Source organism: Canis lupus, chromosome 28 (genome assembly GCF_048164855.1).
Source record: "Canis lupus baileyi chromosome 28, mCanLup2.hap1, whole genome shotgun sequence".
NCBI lineage: Eukaryota > Metazoa > Chordata > Mammalia > Carnivora > Canidae > Canis > Canis lupus.
Window position 1 is genome coordinate 35,691,072 of NC_132865.1, and position 23,974 is coordinate 35,715,045.

General features: G+C 38.9%; 1 protein-coding gene across 1 annotated transcript in view; it reads right to left on the reverse strand.

The window, feature by feature from the left end:
* LOC140620398 (uncharacterized) overlaps positions 1–23,974 on the reverse strand; it is a 108,832-nt gene that overhangs the window by 42,405 nt on the left and 42,453 nt on the right. The window contains exons 6-9 of the mRNA XM_072804609.1: positions 7,017–7,092; positions 6,085–6,161; positions 5,947–5,978; positions 5,666–5,795 (exon numbers count right to left, since the gene is read on the reverse strand). Coding sequence (XP_072660710.1) covers positions 5,666–5,795; positions 5,947–5,978; positions 6,085–6,161; positions 7,017–7,092 — 315 coding nt within the window. The remainder of the gene's footprint in view (positions 1–5,665; positions 5,796–5,946; positions 5,979–6,084; positions 6,162–7,016; positions 7,093–23,974) is intronic.

Sequence of the window (23,974 nt, forward strand, 5' to 3'; positions counted from 1 at the left end):
ACTGACTATTCCAAGGATGTGCAGATTTTCATCTATGTTTTAAGAGTTTTATAGTTTTAGATCCTACTTTGGTCCATTTGAGTTAAATTTTATATATGGTATGAGATAAGTGTCCAGCTCCATTCTTTTGTATTTGGATATCCAGTTGTCCCAGCACCATTTATTGAACAGACTATTCACTTATAACCTCTAGGTCCAGCCTTTCCTCATTTGAAGACAGGGGAAAAGAAAAAAATTTTCCCCACTGAAGGTCTTGGCACCCTTGTCAAAAATCAATTGACCATGGATTACAGGTTTATTTCTATATTGCCAATTATATTTGCATTGTATAATTTTTCTGTATATTATGATGATTTGACATCTTAAGAAATTTTTCTGGCTAGGAGACTTGCCTCATACTGGCCTAAATTCTTAGAGATAGTAAAAGACCCAGACAAAAGCATACCTTTAATGTGCAAACTAACCAATCCAGACCCATACCACTTCTTTCTGGCCCATGTGCCCCAGGAGGCACCACTTCTCTCTCTTAATCATCACAGAGCCAAGTACCAGGCAACTAGAGATCACCTCTACAGTCCAAAACTCACTGATATTATTCAAACTAGCCAATCTTAAACTGTTTACTCTGCCCTGCCTTGCTTTCCTGTATAAATCCTAGTAAAGTTCATGGTCTAAGTGCTCTCTCCCTCCTGTCTTCTGTCTCCTGACCTCCCTAGTGTTTTTCTATGTGGTCCTGCTTGATATATCATGCTTCTTGTCTTTAGGACCCATGAATATAATAAACTTTGTTTTTCTGAGTCTCTCCTGTACCTCCTTTTGTACCTGACTGATCATCTCACAAAAAACACAAAGCTCTATTCCACTGATCTAAATGTCAATATATATGCTAGTACCACACCATTTTGACTACTGTAGCTTTATAGTAATTTGTCAGATCAGGAGATGTAAGTCCTCCAACTTTATTCTTTTTCAATATTGTTTTAGCTATTCAGGGTTCCTTGTAATTCCATATAAAACTTAGGATTCATTTTTCATTTCTGTAGAAAAGGCATTTTGATAGGAATTGAATAAAATCTAGATCATTTTGGGAAGTGCTGTCATCTTATTATTAAGTTTCCAATCCATAAACACAGGATGTCTTTCTACCTAGTTAGGTCTTCTTTAATTTCTTTCAAAAATGTTTTATAGTTTTCGGTATAGAAAAATGGCACTGAATATACAGGACTACCCAGTGCACCAGTACAAAATGCAAGAAATCAGCATGCAAGAAAGAAGATGAGGATTCAGATTAGAGACAGGACAGATGCTGCTCTTTCCATTCCTGGCCATTACTTAATGTGAAGAGAAGATGGAATCCATCATAGCATCCAGAGTGAGAAACTATAGAAGCATCTTTCTTGCAGAACAGTGACTGAACTGATATATTAGCGATCCATTGCTATGTAAAATATTATTCCAAAGCTTTTGCAGGTTAAAACAAATGTTTATTACCTTTGAATTTCTGTAGGTCAAAAATTTGGGAGCAATTTATCTGGATAACTCTGGGTCAAGATCTCCCATGAGATTACACTCAAGTTGTTGGTTGGGGCTGTCATCTGAAGGTTCGACTGCGGCTGGAGGATACTCTCCCAAGGTGGATCATTCACATTGGCTGTTGTTAAGAGGCTTCTGTTCCTTTCCAAGCTGGCCTCCCTATAGTGCTGCTTGGATATCCTTATGACATGGCAATTAGCTTCCTCCAGAGTCAGTGACCCAAGAAGAGTACCAGGAAAAATCTGTAAGGCCTTTTATGACCTAGTCTCAAAAGTCACACACACTCACTTCAACCATATTCTATTTGTTAGAAGTCTCTTGATCCAGCCTGATAGGATGTTCTTTGAAGGAAGAACAATAGGCTTCACCTCTTAAAGAGGGCAGTGTCACATAATTTGTGAACATATTTTAAAACTCTCACACTGAAGAATGTGACACCTCTTCCATACGCACTAGTATGACATGGCACCAAATAAATAGTTCAAAAACAATACCCAAAAATCCATCTCAAAACCTGGTAGTTTCTTCTTATGCACAGAAGATACACTGCAAGACCTCCAGTGGATGCCTGAACCCACAGATGGTAACAAACCCTATATATACTATGTTTTTTCTATGTATAAATACCTATAAAAAGTTTATGAATTAGACACAGAAAGAGATCAATAACTAGTAATAAAGAAGAACAATTATAATAATATATTCTAATAAAAGTTATCTTAATGTGGTCTCTTCTTTCTCTTTCTCAAAATATGGTACTGTACTCTTCTTCTGGTGATGATATTAGATGATAAAATGCTTATATGATGAAATGAAGTGAGGTGAATGACATAGGCATTGTGATGTAGTGTTAGGCTACTAGCGACCCTCTGAAAATATGTCAGAAGAAGGATCTCTGATTCCACAACACATTTGACTACAAGTAATTGAAACTGTGGACGGTGAAATCAAGAATAAGGGGAAACTGGGATCCCTGGGTGGCGCAGCGGTTTGGCGCCTGCCTTTGGCTCAGGGCGCGATCCTGGAGACCCGGGATCGAATCCCACGTCGGGCTCCCGGTGCATGGAGCCTGCTTCTCTCTCTGCCTGTGTCTCTGCCTCTCTCTCTCTCTCTCTCTCTCTGTGTGTGTGTGACTATCGTAAATAAATAAAAAAAAAAAAGAATAAGGGGAAACTGTGTATCTATTGACCTAGATCCTTAGCAACAATACAGAGGACAATGACACATTAGAAACTGCAGTAATGTATCATACATTTTTTAAATGGATGCTTAATGCTGTCAGAATATAAATCAAATAAACTGAATTTAGATTATGAATATTTATCTTGAAAAACTACTGTAAAATTAGAAAATTTTGAGAATCCATGTTTTATGGTAAATCTTTGAAAATTCTGGAGGATGGTAAGTTTTTGAAAATGGCCCTGACATAAAGTAACTATCAAAGGTTTAGAATTAAAAATTGAGTTGCTTTGGCTGTCTCCTCTTTCTTTTTAGTTCTAAGATCCCACACTAGAGACTAGAAGACCTGTTTATGATTGTTATTATCGATGACATTAACATTATCAGAGTTAGTATAGTATTGTTTTTAATACCTAAGAGCTTATGATCATAAAACGAAGCTCCCTGTGGTATTTCAAAGATCTTTTCATGCTGTGTGGTGTTTTTAGGTCTAGTATTGCCAGTAAATAGGTCAGTAGCTCTCAGAGAAATGAGCATTCAAACTCTCTATGTATGGAAATAGCTAAATTTACAACCAGCTTATAACTAAATAGAGGTATTGTCTCATAGTGATAAAAACAACATTGTTTTGCAGAGTGAAAATTATAAGCAAACAAATCTCAGAGACATGTTCTTAAAATATTTTCCTGAAGAGATGTCCATGGGTCAGCACTGTTCATCACAACACTTTCCAGGCAAGAAAACTGATTTATGAGTGTGAATTTATCGGACACTGAGCATAACATTAGGAAATAATGCTTCAAGTAATTATCACACATAAAAGACCTCCTGCTGCAAAAATGTCAGTTATGCTAAGGAAAATTATTCATATTATCCTGCACTTCCCTTTTAAGGACTGCTCATTCTATTTTATATATTAAAGGACTAGCATATTAAGATGCTAGAAATACTTAAGGGAAAAAGTTTCTCTTTCCGTATCTACCAGTTAGTTTGGTCTCTATTCAGAACTCGTATGTTTAGCTATAGGGTAAGAATTCACTTGTGGCTGTCAAAGCATCAGTTCTTTCCCTGGAATCCTCTGTATGGCTGTCTGGGCTTCCATGTAGCATGAGGGCTGGCTTCCAAGAAGGATTAATCCAAGATATAACAGTAGAAGATACAGATGTTTGTATAAGGAAACAATCTATCATAATAAAGCATAGACACCTCTCTCCACCATCTCCCTCCATCCCTCCTTCCCTTGCTTTCCCTCTTTCTCTCCCACCCTCCCTTCTCTCTCCTCCCTCTCTCCTTCTCTCTCCTCTTTCTTTCTTTCTCTCTTTCTCTCTCTCTCTCTCTCTCTCTCTCTCTCTCACACACACACACACACACACACACACACAGGGGAATAAAGGTAAAGGCTTTTCCTTCCCTTCCCTGGGAGAAGATTTGCTTATATTCCAGAAAAAAGATAAGTGCTCTCTGTCTCTTCTCTTTCTGTATCTGTTTGTCTGTCTGTCTGTCTGTCTCTCTCTTTCTGTAAAGAAGGATGGGTAATCCTATATAAAACCAGAGTTTCCTGCTTTGGAGATTTCTCCCCGTTCATGCACTCATCCACATATGCAAGTACCATCAGGCCCTTGCCTCAGGATATGGTGGGATTGGGACGTGGGGAACCAAGCAAGATGTTGCTCTGGCTGCTGCATTCGCTGTGGGAAATGAATGGTCTTGGTCTTTGACTGGGCTCTCTTGTTTTTCTGAACACATTTGGAAATACAATCCACTATATCCAGTGAGGAAAAAGAGAACCAGCCCAAGGCAATAGGTTATATAGGGTCATTTTGACTGATCTAAGTAGGTAAATCATCCCAAATGGGAAGCAACAGGTTAAAAAAAAAATTCTAAGGAATACATTAATTTTTGGGGGAAAAAAGTTACTAGGAAGTATTCTTAAACTCCTACATGCTTTCATAGAGGAGAAAACTGGATTATTCTTTGGGATCTGTAACATAAGGTAGAGGAGGTTACATTTTTTTTTAATTTATTTATGAGAGAGACAGAGAAGAGAGAGAGAGAGACATAGGCAGAGGGAGAAACAGGCTTCCCGCAGGAGCCCGATGTGGGACTTGTTCCCCGATCCCGGGATCACACCCTGAGCTGAAGGCAGAACCTCAACTGCTGAGCCACCCAGGCATCCCAGGCGGTTACATTTTTAAAATGCTTACAGGTTAAATATCTCCAGCACATCTTACAGGCTATTCGAACAAAAGTTTCTAACAAAATACAGCAAGTTACATTCACAGATGTAGCTGACAAATTTTGTTTAAATACTAAATCTGTTTCAAAAAGAGTTAGTGGTTTGGGTTTATAGTCAAAGATCTACCATTATCAGTTTACCCCTTCTTCATGAATTCTTATGGTTATGCCTTCACTGAACATCAAATCTAGATTTTCTTTGCCTAGTTTTTCCTCTATACCTTTATTATGACACTAGCTACATTTAGAATTGCATGTGTTTGTCTTCCTTATTAGCTTGTGACTCTCTGGAATTCAGAATAATGTCTTAGTTACTCCTATGGCCCTCAAATTATTTAACACAACGTTTTAAACAGAATAGGCACTTAATATTTAGTAAAACCAACTTAATGCCTTAAATGGCCAATTCAAGAGCTACAACTGCTGATTTTTATGAACAATTAATGTTAATTGCCTACAGTTTATTCTTCAGTTAATAGCAAATTCAAGTTTTCTCACGGTGTACTGTTCTGTATAATGACAGTGTTGGCCTCGATTTAAAGCCTGTCATCTATTGATTATTTATTTCATTAATGCAGATAGTGAATCATTTAAATGACTTAATATTGGACCATGTGAAAAGAAGAAATAAAACCGCAAATTAAACTAGGTCTAGAAACCGGCCTTCCTCCAGTTCCCAAAACTGCCACAGCATCACTTGCTTGCTAAATAATTTTACCATATTTGTCTGTCTTATCTCCAACTGCATCAACTGTGCCATCTGGATGTAGACGGACAAACCCTCCAGTGACCCTGTTGTAGAACTGAAGAGTATTTCCTTTCATAAACTTCCATCTTTCTGCAGCCCACTAAATACAAAAACAAAACAAAAAACAACAATATAAGAAGACAAATTACCAAGAAACACTGCTTACTAAATTATATACTGATTTGACACACAAAATACTTATTTGGACACTATTTGTACCAAACAATTTAAAACCAAAAGTAAAATCTTACTGTTTCTTTTCTATTAAGTTCTAGCTTCTGCTCTGAAGGTATAAAGGAAAGAGAGAATTATTAATTTCAGCAGAGTCATGCTTTCCTCAATCATCATAATACAGAATTTTCTAAGAAATGTGTATACATGACACTCACTTGCAAAGACGATACTGTTATCCCTGGCATACAGTTCTCTTACAATCTTACCATCATCTTCCCCTTGATCCAGCCATCTGTAGAAAGAAAGGTGTATCAAAAATATTGTGGCTTTATACTTACACTAACCACTAGGAATTATGGAGCCAAGTCAGAAATAATGGATAAGAGGAACTAGAAAAAAATCATAGGTATCTTGTTGGTAAGAGCAGAGCAGAAAATGGAAAAGGAAATGCTTAAAATGACTAAGAGAGCACAAAGGAGGTAGGAGAAGCTGCTATCAGGTTCCAGATGAAACATGCCTTTCCCTAATCCACAAGTAACCAGGTAGCCTACCCAGGTCATAGATCTTACATCCACTGGACCAATGATGTTAACCTGTTTGTTAGCCATCAACAACAGTTCAAACTACAATCAGTTATTTCATAAATGGCTATTATTGGTTCCATGAGGAAAGAGACAGGTAAGTGTTGAAAGAAAAAGCAAACTATCAGTACTATCAGAAAAATAACCCAAAACTCAATGTCTAGTGACAGTGGGTTAGCAATGTTATCACCATATAAAAAGCCACATGCAAATTTTATTTTGTACATTTCTTATATTTGAACTTAATTTGGGACCTACTCCAAAAGGAATCAATTTTCTTGCCAGAGACTTTTGTTCTCCTTACTGATATATAAAGAAAAATAATATTTTTAAAATCTTTCTTGGTAAATTAAGGTAGGTTCTACTTACATCATCAAGAATGATGATAAAATAATGTATATCTTTCTAAATAGAAGCACAAGCCCCTAAAATTATTTTTCAAAAAAATTACCCAACAAAGCATCAGTGACAAAGAATAATTGAATAAGCTATCCATTTCTCCAAAATACATGAATTTGGAACCAATATGAAATGAATTTGTTCAACATAAAAGCACACCTACAAACCTGTGACAGAAGAAGTTATATTCATGATTTGTTGTGGGATCCTTGATTACAACATCATCAAGAAACCAGCCATTTCCTAAACACAAATTAAAGAAAGAAAAATGCTGTGTGAATATGTATTGTCCAGGTATTACCTGAAGTTTTGAAAAGAGGTCATAGCTTTCAAATATACATAAAGGCTTTGTGCACCATAAAACTTTAATACATCAAATAAAGCAAAATATGAGAAGTAAGCTATAAGAAGCATTTAAAAATATTTTTTATACAGGTACCAAAAGTACAACATGTTTAAGGCTTCATGTTTTATGGTATCTACTTCAACATGATTTTCCAAGCACCTGAAAACAGAACAATTCTGCAATTTCTCTTGATTTCATAAATTGCATTTATATTCCTGGACCTATCTTCCAAAAAATATATATCTAATGAGTTAACAATACTCCTACTTCCAAAACATACACATAAAGTTCATATATGAAGCAAGAATATATTTTGAGAAGCTAGAAAATAAACATTCAGAACCTCTGTTGAAGAACACAGACTGAGCTAGTATACATGAAGACAGTAATCTTTTAAATATTTTATTTTATATTAATTTGCAAACTGGAGCTTGTTAAAATATAATTTAATTTTATTTATAGATAAAATATTTTAACTAGACATACTAGTTTAATCTGTATAAAGACTTAGCACAAAATCTATACTTCTCTAATTAAAAATCCTTCAGTTTATGAGTTAATACCAGCTACAGGATGAAATTCTTGAACAAAGCATACAAGGGTCTTCACTGCCTAGCCTCTGTTTACTTTTTAATTTCATCCCTTATTACATACTCCCATCATGGAACCATGCCAAACTCTTCATAGTTCCCTAGATCAATGATCCTCCAACTTTAGCATGCATCAGAACTACCAAGAGGGATTATAAGAACACATATTGCTGGGCCCCACAATTTCTGATGTAGTAGGCCCAGGATAAGGAACCTAAGTGACTGTCCCAGTTTTTCTGAGAAACGGATTTCCCAAGATGCAGGATTTTCAGTGCTAAAACCAGGACAACTACAGGCAAGCCAGAATGACTGGTCATCCTACAAAAGAAACCAAGAATGGAAATTTTTTTTTAAGATTTTTTATTTGTGTATTCATGACAGAGACAGAGAGAGAGACAGAGAGATAGAGACAGAGACACAGGCAGAGGGAGAAGCAGGCTTCAGGCAGGGAGCCCGACGCGGGACTCGATCCCAGGTCTCCAGGATCACACCCCAGGCTGAAGGCAGCACTAAACCGCTGGGCCACTGGGGCTGCCCCAAGAATGGAATTTTTAATGAGATTTCAGGCAATGCTGATGATCCAGGAGCCACACTTTGAAATCCAAAACCATATTTTGAAAACCACTGCCGGGATCCCTGGGTGGTGCAGCTGTTTGGCGCCTGCCTTTGGCCCAGGGCGTGATCCTGGAGACCCGGGATCGAATCCCACATCAGGCTCCCGGTGCATGGAGCCTGCTTCTCCCTCTGCCTATGTCTCTGCCTCTCTCTCTCTCTCTCTCTCTCTCTGTGACTATCATAAATAAATAAAAATTTAAAAAAAACTTTAAAAAAAAATAAAAAAAAGAAAACCACTGCCATAGATAATTAATAATCATAATTTACACATCATTTCTCTACACATGACATTCCCTATGCCTAAAATGTCATTCCCAAAATGCATTATTTCATTTTTAAATTTTACCAAAAGGCAAAAAAAAAAGAATAGAATTGTCTCCTTTAAGGAAAATTAAAATGTTACTAAAATTCTGAAATGGGTTTTAAGAGCTACTGAGAGGAGATGTGTGAAATGGCGGAAGAGTAGGGTCCCCAAGTCACCTGTCCCCAACCAAATTAACTAGATAACCTTCAAATAATCCTGAAAATCTATGAATTCGGCCTGAGATTTAAAGAGAGAACAGCTGGAATGCTACAGTGAGAAGAGTTCACGCGTCTATCAAGGTAGGAAGACGGGGGGGGGGGGGGGGGGGAAGAAATAAAGAAACAGAAGGCATCCAAGGGGGAGAGGTCCCAGGAGGAGCCGGGCTAAGGCCAGCAAGTGGCCACAGGACAGGAAAGCCCCGCCTGGAGAAGCAGGAGCTGCACCAACTTTCTTCCCGGGCGGAAAGGGGCTCGCAGGGAGTTAGTGCAAGACCCCAGGAGGGCGGGGATGCCCTCAGGCTCCCTGGGACACTAACAGTCACCTGCACCCCAGGGAGAGTGCGCCGAGCTCCCTAAATGGCTGCAGCGGGCACCGCTTGACCCAGGAGCAGCTCAGAGCAGCTCAGAGGAGCTCGGGTGGCACGCAGCTGGGAGCGCGAATCCAACAGTGCAGGCCCAGGAGTACAGGGCACCGGGGACACAGCCCAGGATCCGACCTCCCCCTGGACAGGAAGAGGCCAGGAGGGCCCAGGACAGGAAGGACGCTCCTGCCCCAAGCTGAGCAGATCAGCAGACCCACCCCGGAGCCTCCAGGCCCTGCAGACTGAGAGCTCTGTAGTTACTGCAGGAGCTGACTCCAGGGCTCCAGAGCTGGCCGCTGCCATTGTGGTTGTTCCTCCTGGGGCCTCACGGGTTAAACAACCCCCACTGAGCCCTGCACCAGGCAGGGCGCAGAGCAGCTCCCCCAAGTGCTAATACCTGAAAGTCAGCACAACAGGCCCCTCCCCCAGAAGACCACCTAGATGGACAAGTTCCAGGGGAAGTCAATGGACTTAAAATATAGAGAATCAGAAGATACTCCCCCGTTTTTTTTTTTTTTAATTTCTGTTTACTTCCCCCGCCCTTTCTTTCTTTCTCTTTTTCTTCTCTCTTTTTCTCTTTTTTTCTTCCTCTTTTCTTTTTTCTTTTCCTCTTTTCTTTTTTCTTCCTCTTTTCTTTTTCTTTTTCTCTTTTCCTTATTTCTCTCCTCTCTTTTTCTCTTTTTCCCATACAACTTGTTTTTGGCCACTCTGCACTGAGCAAGATGACTAGAAGGAAAACCTCACCTCAAAAGAAAGAATAAGAAACAGTCCTCTCTCACACAAAATTACAAAATTAGGATTACAATTCAATATCAGAAAGCCAATTCAGAAGCACTATTATACAGCTACTGGTGGCTCTAGAAAAAAGCATAAAGGACTCAAGAGACTTCATGACTGCAGAATTTAGAGCTAATCAGGCAGAAATTAAAAATCAATTGAATGAGATGCAATCCAAACTAGAAGTCCTAACGATGAGGGTTAACGAGGTGGAAAAACGAGTGAGTAACATAGAAGACAAGTTGATGGCAAAGAGGGAAACTGAGGAAAAAAGAGACAAACAATTAAAAGACCATGAGGATAGATTAAGGGAAATAAATGACAGCCCGAGGAAGAAAAATGTACATTTAATTGGGGATCCTGAGGGTGCCAAAAGGGACAGAGATCCAGAATACGAATATGAACAAATCATAGCTGAAAACTTTCCTAATCTGGGAAGGGAAACAGGCATTCAGATCCAGGAAATGGAGAGATCCCCCCCTAAAATCAATAAAAAACGTTCAACACCTCGACATTTAATAGTTAAGCTTGCAAATTCGAAAGATAAAGAGAAGATCCTTAAAGCAGCAAGAGACAAGAAATCCCAGACTTTTCTGGGGAGGAGTATTAGGATAACAGCAGACCTATGCACAGAGACGTGGCAGGCCAGAAAGGGCTGGCAGGATATATTCAGGGTCCTAAATGAGAAAAACATGCAACCAAGAATACTCTATCCAGCAAGGCTCTAATTCTGAATGGAAGGAGAGATAAAGAGCTTCCAAGACAGGCAGGAACTGAAAGAATATGTGACCTCCAAACCAGCTCTGCAAGAAATTTTAAGGGGGACTCTTAAAATTTCCCTTTAAGAAGAAGTCCAGAGGAACAATCCACAAAAACAAGGACTGAATAGATATCATGATGACACTAAACTCGTATCTCTCAATAGTAACTCTAAACTTGAACAGGCATAATGACCCCATCAAAAGGCGCAGGGTTTCAGACTGGATAAAAAATCAGGACCCATCTATTTGCTATCGACAAGAGACTCATTTTAGACAGAAGGACACCTACAGCCTGAAAATAAAAGGTTGGAGAACCATTTACCATTCAAATGGTCCTCAAAAGAAAGCAGGGGTAGCCATCCTCATATCAGATAAACTAAAATTTACCCCGAAGACTGTAGTGAGAGATGAAGAGGAACACTATATCATACTTAAAGGATCTATCCAACAAGAAGACTTAACAATCCTCAATATATATGCCCCGAATGTGGGAGCTGCCAAATATATCAATCAATTAATAACCAAAGTTAAGATATACTTAGATAATAATACACTTATACTTGGTGACTTCAATCTAGCGCTTTCTACACTCGATAGGTCTTCTAAACACAACATCTCCAAAGAAACGAGAGCTTTAAATGATACACTGGACCAGATGGATTTCACTAATATCTACAGAACTTTACATCCAAACTCAACTGAATACACATTCTTCTCAAGCGCACATGGAACTTTCTCCAGAATAGACCACATACTGGGTCACAAATCGGGTCTGAACTGATACCAAAAGATTGGGATCGTCCCCTGCATATTCTCAGACCATAATGCCTTGAAATTAGAACTAAATCACAACAAGAAATTTGGAAGGACCTCAAACACGTGGAGGTTAAGGACCATCCTGCTAAAAGATGAAAGGGTCAACCAGGAAATTAAGGAAGAATTAAAAAGATTCATACAAACTAATGAGAATGAAGATACAACTGTTCAAAATCTTTGGGATACAGCAAAAGCAGTCCTGAGGGGGAAATACATCGCAATACAAGCATCCATCCAAAAACTGGAAAGAACTCAAATACAAAAGCTAACCTTACACTTAAAGGAGCTAGAAAAAAAAAAGGAGCTAGAGAAAAAACAGCATATAGATCCTACAGCCAGCAGAAGAGAGTTAATAAAGATTCGAGCAGAACTCAATGAAATCGAGACCAGAAGAACCGTGGAACAGATCTACCGAACCAGGAGTTGGTTCTTTGAAAGAATTAATAAGATAGATAAACCATTAGCCAGCCTTATTAAAAAGAAGAGAGAGAAGACTCAAATTAATATCATGACTGAGAAAGGAGAGATCACTACCAACACCAAGGAAATACAAAAGATTCTAAAAACATATTATGAACTGCTATACGCCAATAAATTATGCAATCTAGAAGAAATGGACGCATTCCTGGAAAGCCACAAACTACCAAAACTGGAACAGGAAGAAACAGAAAACCTGAACAGGCCAATAACCAGGGAGGAAATTGAAGCAGTCATCAAAAACCTCCCAAGACACAAAAGTCCAGGGCCAGATGGCTTCCCAGGGGAATTCTATCAAACGTTTAAAGAAGAAACCATACCTATTCTATTAAAGCTCTTTGGAAAGATAGAAAGAGATGGAGTACTTCCAAACTCGTTCTATGAGGCCAGTATCACCTTAATTCCAAAACCAAAGACCCCACCAAAAAGGAGAATTACAGACCAATATCCCTGATGAACATGGATGCAAAAATTCTCAACAAGATACTAGCCAATAGGATCCAACAGTACATTAAGAAAATTATTCACCATGACCAAGTAGGATTTATCCCCGGGACACAAGGGTGGTTCAATACTCAAAAAACAGTCAGTGTGATTCATCATATCAGCAAGAGAAAAATCAAGAACCATATGATCCTCTCATTAGATGCAGAGAAAGCATTTGACAAAATACAGCATCCATTCCTGATCAAAACTCTTCAGAGTGTAGGGATAGAGGGAACATTCCTCGACATCTTAAAAGCCATCTACAAAAAGCCCATAGCAAATATCATTCTCAATGGGGAAGCACTGGGAGCCTTTCCCCTAAGATCAGGAACAAGACAGGGATGTCCACTCTCACCACTGCTGTTCAACATAGTACTGGAATCCCTAGCCTCAGCAATCAGACAACAAAAAGACATTAAAGGCATCAAATTAGCAAAAAAGAAGTCAAACTCTCTCTCTTCGCCGATGACATGATACTCTACATAGAAAACCCAAAAGTCTGCACCCCAAGATTGCTAGAACTCATACAGCAATTTGGCAGCGTGGCAGGATACAAAATCAATGCCCAGAAATCAGTGGCATTTCTATACACTAACAATGAGACTGAAGAAAGAGAAATTAATGAGTCAATCCCATTTACAATTGCACCCAAAAGCATAAGATCCCTAGGAATAAACCTAACCAAAGAGGTAAAGGATCTAAAAACTATAGAACACTTCTGAAAGAAATTGAGGAAGACACAAAGAGATGGAAAAATATTCCATGCTCATGGATTGGCAGAATTAATATTGTGAAAATGTCAATGTTACCCAGGGCAATATACACGTTTAATGCAATCCCTATCAAAATACCATGGACTTTCTTCAGAGAGTTAGAACAAATTATTTTAAGATTTGTGTGGAATCACAAAAGACCCCGAATAGCCAGGAGAATTTTAAAAAAGAAAAACATATCTGAGGGCATCACAATGCCAGATTTTAGGTTGTACTACAAAGCTGTGGTCATCAAGACAGTGTGGTACTGGCACAAAAACAGACACATAGATCAATGGAACAGAATAGAGAACCCAGAAGTAGACCCTCAACTTTATGGTCAACTAATATTCGATAAAGGAGGAAACACTATCCATTGGAAGAAAGACAGTCTCTTCAATAAATGGAGCTGGGAAGACTGGACATGCACATGCAGAAGAACGAAACTAGACCACTCTCTTTCACCATACACAAAGATAAACTCAAAATGGATGAAAGATCTAAATGTGAGACAAGATTCCATCAAAATCCTAGAGAAGAACACAGGCAACACCCTTTTTGAACTCGGCTACAGTAACTTCTTGCAAGATACATCCACAAAGGGAAAAGAAACAAAAGCAAAAATGAACTATTGGGACTTCATCAAGATAAGAAGGTTTTGCACAGCAAAGGATACAGTCAACAAAACTAAAAGACAACCTACAGAATGGGAGAAGATATTTGCAAATGACGTATCAGATAAAGGGCTAGTTTCCAAGATCTATAAAGAACTTATTAAACTGAACACCAAAGAAACAAACAATCCAATCATGAAATGGGCAACAGACATGAACAGAAATCTCACAGAGGAAGACATAGACATGGCCAACATGCACATGAGAAAATGCTCTGCATCACTTTCCATCAGGGAAATACAAATCAAAACCACAATGAGATACCACCTCACACCAGTGAGAATGGGGAAAATTAACAAGGCAGGAAACCACAAATGTTGGAGAGGATGTGGAGAAAAGGGAACCCTCCTGCACTGTTGGTGGGAATGTGAAATGGTGCAGCCACTCTGGAAAACTGTGTGGAGGTTTCTCAAAGAGTTAAAAATAGACCTGCCCTACGACCCAGCAATTGCACTGTTGGGGATTTACCCCAAAGATACAGATGCAATGAAATGCCGGGACACCTGCACCCCGATGTTTCTAGCAGCAATGTCCACAATAGCCAAACTGTGGAAGGAGCCTCGGTGTCCATCGAAAGATGAATGGATAAAGAAGTTGTGGTGTGTGTATACAATGGAATATTACTCAGCCATTAGAAATGACAAATACCCACCATTTGCTTCAACGTGGATGGAACTGGAGGGTATTATGCTGAGTGAAGTAAGTCAATCGGAGAAGGACAAATATTGTGTGTTCTCATTCATTTGGGGAATATAAATAATAGTGAAAGGGAATATAAGGGAAGGGAGAAGAAATGTGTGGGAAATATCAGAAAGGGAGACAGAACATAAAGACTCCTAACTTGGGAAACGAACTAGGGGTGGTAGAAGGGGAGGAGGGTGAGGCGTGGTGGTGAATGGGTGACGGGCACTGAGGGGGGCACTTGACGGGATGAACTTGGGTGTTATTCTGTATGTTGGCAAATTGAACACCAATAAAAAATAAATTTATTATTTAAAAAAAGAGCTACTGAGAAGACTGTAAAACCCTTGGAGATGAGAAGGAATTGATTTTAAATGTTTTTTACTTAAATATTTTTTTATCCATTTCAGAGAGAGAAAGAGCATGAGTGGGAGGTCAGAGGAAGAAGAAGAGAGAATCTCAAGCTGACTCCTTGCTGCATGCAGACCTAATTCTGGGCTCGATCCCACAGCTATGAGATCAGGACCTGAGCAAAACATGAGTCAGACACTCAACTGACTAAGCCCCCCAGGTGCCCAAAGAAATTGATTTTAAAATACTTTGAGTTAATAGATTTCATTAGTAATTAGATTAAAAGTACCTATATAAAAACATATTATCTACAAGAACAGTCATGTGGAGCCAAGAGCAGCCAAAAGACCATGTAAACATAAAATAAATATCACTGTAATTCGCTGAAATTTAGGGGTTTTCTATACACCATAAACTAGCCTTATGGGTTAACTAAAATTTTACAAAATTTGATAAGAAAAAAGATTAAATTTTACTTTCCATCAGGGAAATACAAATCAAAACCACAATGAGATACCCCACTATTGGGTATTTACTCCAAAGATACAGATGCAGTGAAATGCCAGGATACCTACACTCCAACGTTCATAGCAGTAATGTCCACAAGAGCCAAATTGTGGAAGGAGCCACAATGTCCTTCGACAGATGAATGGATAAAGAAGATGTGGTCTATATATACAATGGAATATTCTCAGACATCAGAAAGGATGAATACCTACCATTTGCTTTGACATGGATGGAACTGGAGGATATTATACTGAGTGAAATAAGTCAATCAGAGAAAAGCAATCATCATATGGTTTCACTCATATGTGGAATATAAGAAATAGTGAAAGGGGGGATCCCTGGGTGGCACAGCGGTTTGGCGCCTGCCTTTGGCCCAGGGCGTGATCCTGGAGACCCAGGATCGAATCCCACATCAGGCTCCCGGTGCATGGAGCCTGATTCTCCCTCTGCCTGTGTCTCTGCCTCTCTCTCTCTCTCTCTGTGACTATCATAAAAAATAAATAAATAAATATAAAAAAAAAGAAATAGTGAAAGGGACTATAAGGGATAGGAGGGAAACTGAGTGGGAACAACAGGAAGACAAACTATGAGAGACTCCTAACTCTGGGAAACACACAAAGGGTTGCAGAAGGGGAGTTGGGTGGCGGGTAACTGGGTGACGGGCACTAAGGAGGGCACTTGATGGGATGAGCAGTGGGTGTTATACTATATGTTGCCAAATTGAACTTTAAAAATAAAATAAATAGGTTAAATTTTAAATATTATATTTCTTTGTATAATACTAAAGATTTATTTTTTGGCCATTTTTCCAAGTTCTTTATATGACTGGTGATTTTTTTAAGGTATCCTAGATATCTTGGATATAATTTTATGAGACTCTGAGTCCTAATTAATCTCTTTAGCAGCAGTACCTCCTGTTGGTGTGTAGAATAAGCTGTGTGTGTGTGTGTGTGTGTGTGCTCACACGCATTCAACTTCTGACACCATTCAGGTGGAAATGGGGCATTGACTCCCTGTAGACAACCGGACAGCTCACCCCCTCCTCCTGCCCACTGATACCTTCCTACAAAAATAAGTAAGGCATACTCACTGCCTCACTGCCTCTGAGGAGAGTAATATCCCTGGTGTGACCCTCTGTTCCCATAAGGAGGGGGAGAGCGGAGTTGAGTCACATCCTTTACTGCTGTGGGGTAGGGACCGAAACTCAGCTCCACACTGGGCCCCAAGGAAGGGAGAGGGAGTCTGAAGAGTACTAACTAGTCCCAATTCCACTACCTCACTATGCCTTGTTGGTGTTACCCATGAGTAGAAGAAGCTCAGGTCACTGGGCTTCACTGATGGGGGAAGAGGAAATCAAGTGTCAACTACTCCATATTGTCCTGCCTCAACCCACCTCATGATGCTAGATAGGGGGTGGACACTGAGCCCCCACTAGAACTCATTAACACCAGGGATGGGAGTTAGTAGAGTGCTGACTAGCTAGCCCCAGCTTGCTCTGCTTTTTCCTATTTGCAAATGACATGAATGTCTATAGATAAAATTCCAAACAATCTACAAAAAATAATAATAAATTCCAGAACTATAAAGTGAGTTGAATAAGGTTTTGGATACAAGACAAATCACCATACAAAATCAATCACATTTCTACATACTAACAATAAACATATGGAAACTCAAATTTAGACCACAATGTCACTTAAAATCACTCTGGAGATTATTTAGATACAAACTTAACAAAACATGTCCAGAATCTGTGTGCTGAAAATTTTAAAATGCTGAGTAAAGAAATCAAATAATGCTTAAACAAATGAAGAGCCATATCCATACTATATTCATGGATTAGAAATCCCAACATAGTAAAGGCATCAATTCTCAAGAAATTAATCTCTAGGTTTGATGTAATTCCCATCAAAATCCCAGAAAGTTTTACTGTAGATATGGACAAGCTTTTCTAAAAGTTAATTAGAAAAGGACAAGCCTTTAAAAATATTAAAATAGAAAGGAGGCAAGATGGTGGAAGAGTAGGGGTCCTTGTTTCATCTGGTCTATCATATTTAGCAAGATAACTTTCAAACCATCCTGAATACCTGTGAATTCAACCTGAGATGTAAAGAAAGAATAGCTGGAACACTACAGAGAGAAAAGTGATCACTTCTTACAAGGCTGGAGTCCGAGAAGAGAAGTGGAGGGGATATATTGGAAGATAGACGGCAGGAGGGAGGGAGTCTTCGTAAGCTGGCTACAGGATAGCGATACCGTGTACAATCAGTACCTTTAGAAATCTGCTCCTGACAGAGTCTTCCCTGCCTGAAAAGCACTCAGTGGTGAAATAGGGCAGAATCTCAGGATGAGCAGTGAAGTGTCAATATTCCCAGAGACACAGAAATAGGGGCACCCAGGAGAAAGCTCAACTTGTGACACAAACTGTGGTCAGATTGGGGGACCAATGCTGTCCTAGGTCCCAGTAAAGGACTGGAATGCAGCAACTCTCCCTGGGCACCTAGGAGAGAGTGGGTGCACACTTGGGAGTGGGTGAAAGCCCAGGGCCCAGGCAGCAGCCTGAAGTGGGCTATCCTCCATTCCCTCTGGGAGAGGCAGAGCCGGTGAGCAGACAAGATGGCAAAAGTTCTCCCACCACCTGGTACCCTTCAAATTGTACAAATCAGTATCCCCCCGCCTGTCCCCCAGGAAATCTGAGCCAGTGTGCACTGAGAGACTGCAGTTCAGTACACACTGGGAGCTCTTGGCTCTGGGGCTGGAGACCGGGCTACCATTTTTTTTTCTTTTACTCCTTTCACCCTGGAGAGATTCAGCCTCCAGGGAAAAAAGGCCTCACAGAGCAAACAGCTTACACTGAGCCCAGCCACCCAGCAATAGGCAGGGCATCTCTGTCCAGGCACAGACACCTGAGAATCAGCACATCGGGCCCCTTCCCAAGAAGACCAGCTGGAAGAACAGGGGAACAGCAAGTTTATTGACCAAGCAGCAGTGGATAGCTCCATTACTGAGGGATAATAGTATACAGAACTCGAGGTTTTTTTTCCTTATGATTTATCTTTCAGGTGAAAAATTTCCAATATTCTTTCTTTTTATCCTGCCTTAACTACAATATTTTATCAATTCTTCATATTTAAGTTGTTTTCCTTTTTGACTTTTATATTTTTACAATTGCATGTCATAGATATATTCTTCATTTTTGGCTTCAACATACTGAATTTTTGTGGATATATAAGTTTCGGGGTCTTTTGGTCTTTGCTTTATAATTTTGGAATTTAGTACCTTCTAACATATGGCCCAAAATACATACTCAGAACCAATTTGGAGCACCATGTTGGTCCACTCTGTGAGATTATATTCTCCTTTCCTTCCCATTCTGCCCCCTTCTTTTGTCGTCTTGTTTTTGTTTTTTGTTGCTGTTGTCTCTCTATATGTTTTCCTTCTTTATATCAATTGGAACTTAGCACCTTCTAACATAAAGACCAAAATACACTCAGTACCAAGAGGATCACCATCTTGGTTCTATATTCTTTCTCCCCCACAACATCCCCCCCCCACACCTTTTTTTAAATTTTTACTATTTTTTATTTGTTTTTTCACTTTAGTGGTCTTTTTCTTTTATGTCATGGTTGATATTTTTTACTCTGTTTACTCATACAGCCATTCTGCACTGGACAAAATGACTAAAAGGAAAAATTCACCACAAAAGAACCAGAAATAATACTCTGTGCCACAGATCTAATGGATATGGATTTAAATAAAATGTCAGAGATAGAAATCAGGATTACAATTATAAAATTACTGGTGGCTCTTGAGTAAAGCCTTTTATGTATATACTCTATAGAGATTCTCTTATTGCAGAATTGAGATCTAGGCAGGCAGAAATTAAAAATACTTTAACTGAGATGCAGTCTAAACTGGATGCTCTAACAGCTAGGGTTAATGAGGCAGAAGAGAGATTGAGTGATATAGAGGACAAGTTGATGGAAAGGAAGAAAGTTGAAGGAAAGAGAGAAAAACAACTAAGAGCCTCCAAGGAGAGACTCCGGGAATTAAGCGATAGTTTGAGAAAATAATATTTGTCTTATTGGGATTCCAGAGGGTGTGGAGAGAGAACCAGAACAAAGAGAATGTTTGAACAAATCATAGCTGAGAACTTCTCTAATTTCAGGAAGGAAACAAGCATGCATACTCAAGAGATAGAAAGGACCCCCCTCAAAATCAACAAAACTAATCAACACCCCAACGTATAATAGTGAAGCTTGCAAATTTCAGAGATAAAGAGAAAATCCTAAAAGCAGCTTGAGACAAGAGATTTCTAATTTATACGGGGAGAAATATCAGATTAACAGCAGACCTATCCACAGAGATCTGGCAGGCCAGAAAGGGCTGGCATGATATATTCAGGGTACTAAATGAGAAAAACATGTAGCCAAGAATACTTTAACCAGCAAGGCTGTTATTCATAACAGAAGGAGAAATAAAGATCTTCCAGGATAGGCAGAAACTGAAAGAATATGTGACCACCAAACGAGCTCTGCAAGAAATATTAACAAGTACCCTATAAGTGAAGAGAGAGCTGTATTGCGTATACAGCCCAGAAACAGGAACCGTATACGCAATACTATGACATTAAATTTGTATCTTTCAATAGTCTGAATGTGAATGGGCTAAATGATCCAATCAAAAGACACAGGGTATCAGACTGGATAAAGAACAAGCAAGACCCATCTATGTGCTGTCTACAAGAGACTCATTTTAGACCTAAAGACACCTTCAAGCTGAGAATGAGGGGGTGGAGAACCATTTACCATGCAAATGGTCCTCAAAAGAAAGCTGAGTGGCAATCCTCATATCAGATAAATTAGATTTTAAACCAAAGAGATGGAGACACTCTATCATACTTAATGGGTCTATCCAACAAGAACACCTAACAATTATGAATATCTATGTCCCTAATGTGGAAGCATCCAATTATGTCAATCAATTAATAACTAAAATAAAGAGACACATAGATAATAATACATTAATAGTAGCAGACTTCAACATGGCACTTTTAGCAAAGGACAACTTTTCTAAGCAAAAGATCACCAAACAAGGGCTTTGAGCGACACACTGGATGAAATGGATTTCACAGATATATACAGAACAGTCCATCCTAATGCAACAGAATACACATTCCTTCTCCAGAACAGACCACATACTGAGTGACAAATGGAGTCTCAGCTGATACCAAAATATTGGGATTATTTCTTGCATATTTACAAACCACAATGCTTTGAAACTAGAATTCAAAAAAAAAAGAAAAAAGAAACTAGAATTCAATCACAAGAAGAAATTTGGAAGGAACTCAAACACATGGAGGTTAAAGAGCATCCTGCTAAAAGATGAATGGGTCAACCAGGAAATTAGAGAAGAATTTAAAATATTCATGGAAACTAACGAAAATGAAAGCACAACTGTACAAAATCTTTGGGATACAGCAAAGGCAGTCTTAAGAGAGAAATACACCTCAATACAAGCCTCCTTCAAAAAACTGGAAAAATCTCAAATACACAAGCTAACCTTACACCTAAAGGAACTGGAGAAAGCACAGCAAACAAAGCCTAAAGCAAGCAGAGGAAGAAAAACAGAGATTAGAGCAGAACTCAATGAAATAGAGACCAGAAGAACTGTAGAACAGATAAAGGAAACCAGGACCTGGTTCTTTGAAAGAATTAATAAGATAGATAAACCCCTATCCAGACTTATTAAAAAGAAAACAGACTCAAATTAATAAAATCATAAATGAAAGAGGAGAGATCACAATCAATACCAAGGAAATACAAATTATTTTAAAAATGAATTATGAGGAATTATATGCCAACAAATTAGACAATCTGGAAGAAATGAATGCATTCCTCAAAACCTACAATTTACCAAAACTGAAATAGGAATAAATAGAAAACCTGAACAGACTAACAGCCAGAGAGGAAATTGAAGCAGTTATCAAAAACCTCCCAAGAAACAAAAGTCCATGGCCAGATCCCTTCCAAGGGTAATTCTACCAAGCATTTAAAGAAGAAATAATAATTATTCTACTAAAGCTGTTTCAAAGGTTAGGAATGTAAGGAATACTTCCAAATTCATTCTATGAGGCCAGCATTACCTTGATCCCAAAACCAGACAAAGATTCCACCAGAAAGGAGAAATACAGAACAATATCCCTGATGAACATGGATGAAAAATTCTCAACAAGATACTAGCCAATAGGACCCAACAGTATGTTAAGAGGATTATTCACTACATTCAAGTGGGATTTATCCCTGGGATGCAAGGGTGATTCAATATTTGTAAAATAATCAATGTGACAGATCACATCAATAAAAGAAAAGACAAGAACCATATGATCATCTCAATAAATGCAGAGAAAGCATTTGACAAAATACACCATCCATTCTTGATCAAAATTCTTCAGAGTGTAGGGATAGTGGGAACATTCCTCAATATCTTAAAAGCCATCTATGAGAATCCCACAAAGAATATCATTCTCAATGGGGAAAAACTACATGCTTTTCCCTGAAGGTCAGGAACATGACAGGGATGTCCACTCTCACCACTTTCATTCAACATAGTACTAGAATACCTAGCCTGAGCAATCAGACAACCTAAAGAAATAAAAGGCATTCAAATTGGCAAAGAAGTCAAACTCTCCCTCTTAGCCGATGACAGGATATTGTACATACAAAACACAAGAGACCCTACCCCAAGTTTGCTAGAGCTCATACAGTAATTCAGCCAATTGGCAGGATACAAAATCAATGCCCAGAAATCAGTGGCATTTCTATACACTAACAATGAGACTGAAGAAAGAGAAATTAAGGAATCAATCCCATTTGCAATTGCACCCAAAGGCATAAGACACCTAGGAATAAACCTAACCAAAAGGTAATGGATCTATACCCTAAACACTACAGAACACTTCTGAAAGAAACTGAGGAAGACACAAAGAAATGGAAAAACATCCCATGCTCACAGATTGGAAAAATAAATGCTGTGAAAATATCTATGCTACCCAGGGCAATTTACACGTTCAATGCAATCCCTATCAAAATACCATGGACTTTCTTCAGAGTTGGAACAAATAATCCTAAGATCTGTATGGAACCAGAAAAGACCCTGAAGAGCCAGAGGAATATTGAAAAAGAAAATCAAAGCTGGGGGCATCACAATGCCTGACTTCAAGCTATATTACAGAGCTGTGATCAAGTCAGTATGGTACTGGCACAAAAACAGACACATAGATCAATGAAACAGAGTAGAGAACCCAGAAATGGACCCTCAACTCTTTGTTCAACTCATCTTTGACAAAGCAGGAAAGAATATCCACTGGAAAAGGCACAGTCTCTTCAATAAATGGTATTAGGAAAACTGGACAGCCACATGCAGAAGAATGAAACTGGACCATTCTCTTACACTACACAGAGATAAAACTAAAAATGGTTGAAAGATTTAAATGTGAGACAAGAATCCATCCAAATCCTAGAGGAGAACACAGGCAACACCCTTTTTGAACTTGGCCAAACAACTTCTTGTCAAACACATCTATGAAGGCAAGTGAAACAGAAACAAAAATGAACTACTGGGACTTCATCAAGATAAAAAGGTTCTGCACAGCAAAGGAAATGGTCAACAAAACTGAAAGACAACCTACAGAATGGGAGAAGATATTTGCAAATGACATATCAGATAAAGGCCTAGTATCCAAGATCTATAAAGAACTTACCAAACTCAAAACCCAAGAAACAAACATTCCAGTCATAAAATAGGCATAAGACATGAACAGATATTTCTCTGAAGAAGACCTACACAAGGCCAATAAGCACATGAAAAAAAGTGCTCCACATCACTTGCCATCAGGGAAATACAAATCAAAATCACAATGAGATACCACCTCACACCAGTGAGAATGGCTAAAATTAACAAGACAGGAAACCACAAATGTTGGAGAGGATTTGGAGAAAGGGGAACCCTCTCACACTGTTGGTGGGAATGAAAGCTGGTGTAGCCACTCTGGAAAACAGTATGGAGGTTCCTCCAGAAGTTATGACCCAGAAATTGCACTACTGGGTATTTACCCTAAAGATACAGATGTAGTGAAACGCCGGTACACCCGCACCCTAGTGTTCATAGCTGCAATGTCCACAAGAGCCAAATGTGCAAGAAGCTACAATGTACTTCGACAGATGTATGGTTAAAGATGCAGTATGTGTGTGTGTGTGTGTGTGTGTGTGTGTGTGTGTGTGTGTATATATATAATGGAATATTCCCACACATCAGAAAGGATGAAAACCTACCATTTACTTCGACTTGGATGGAACTGGTAGGTGGTATGTTGACTGAAATAAGTCAGGCAGAGAAAGACAACTATC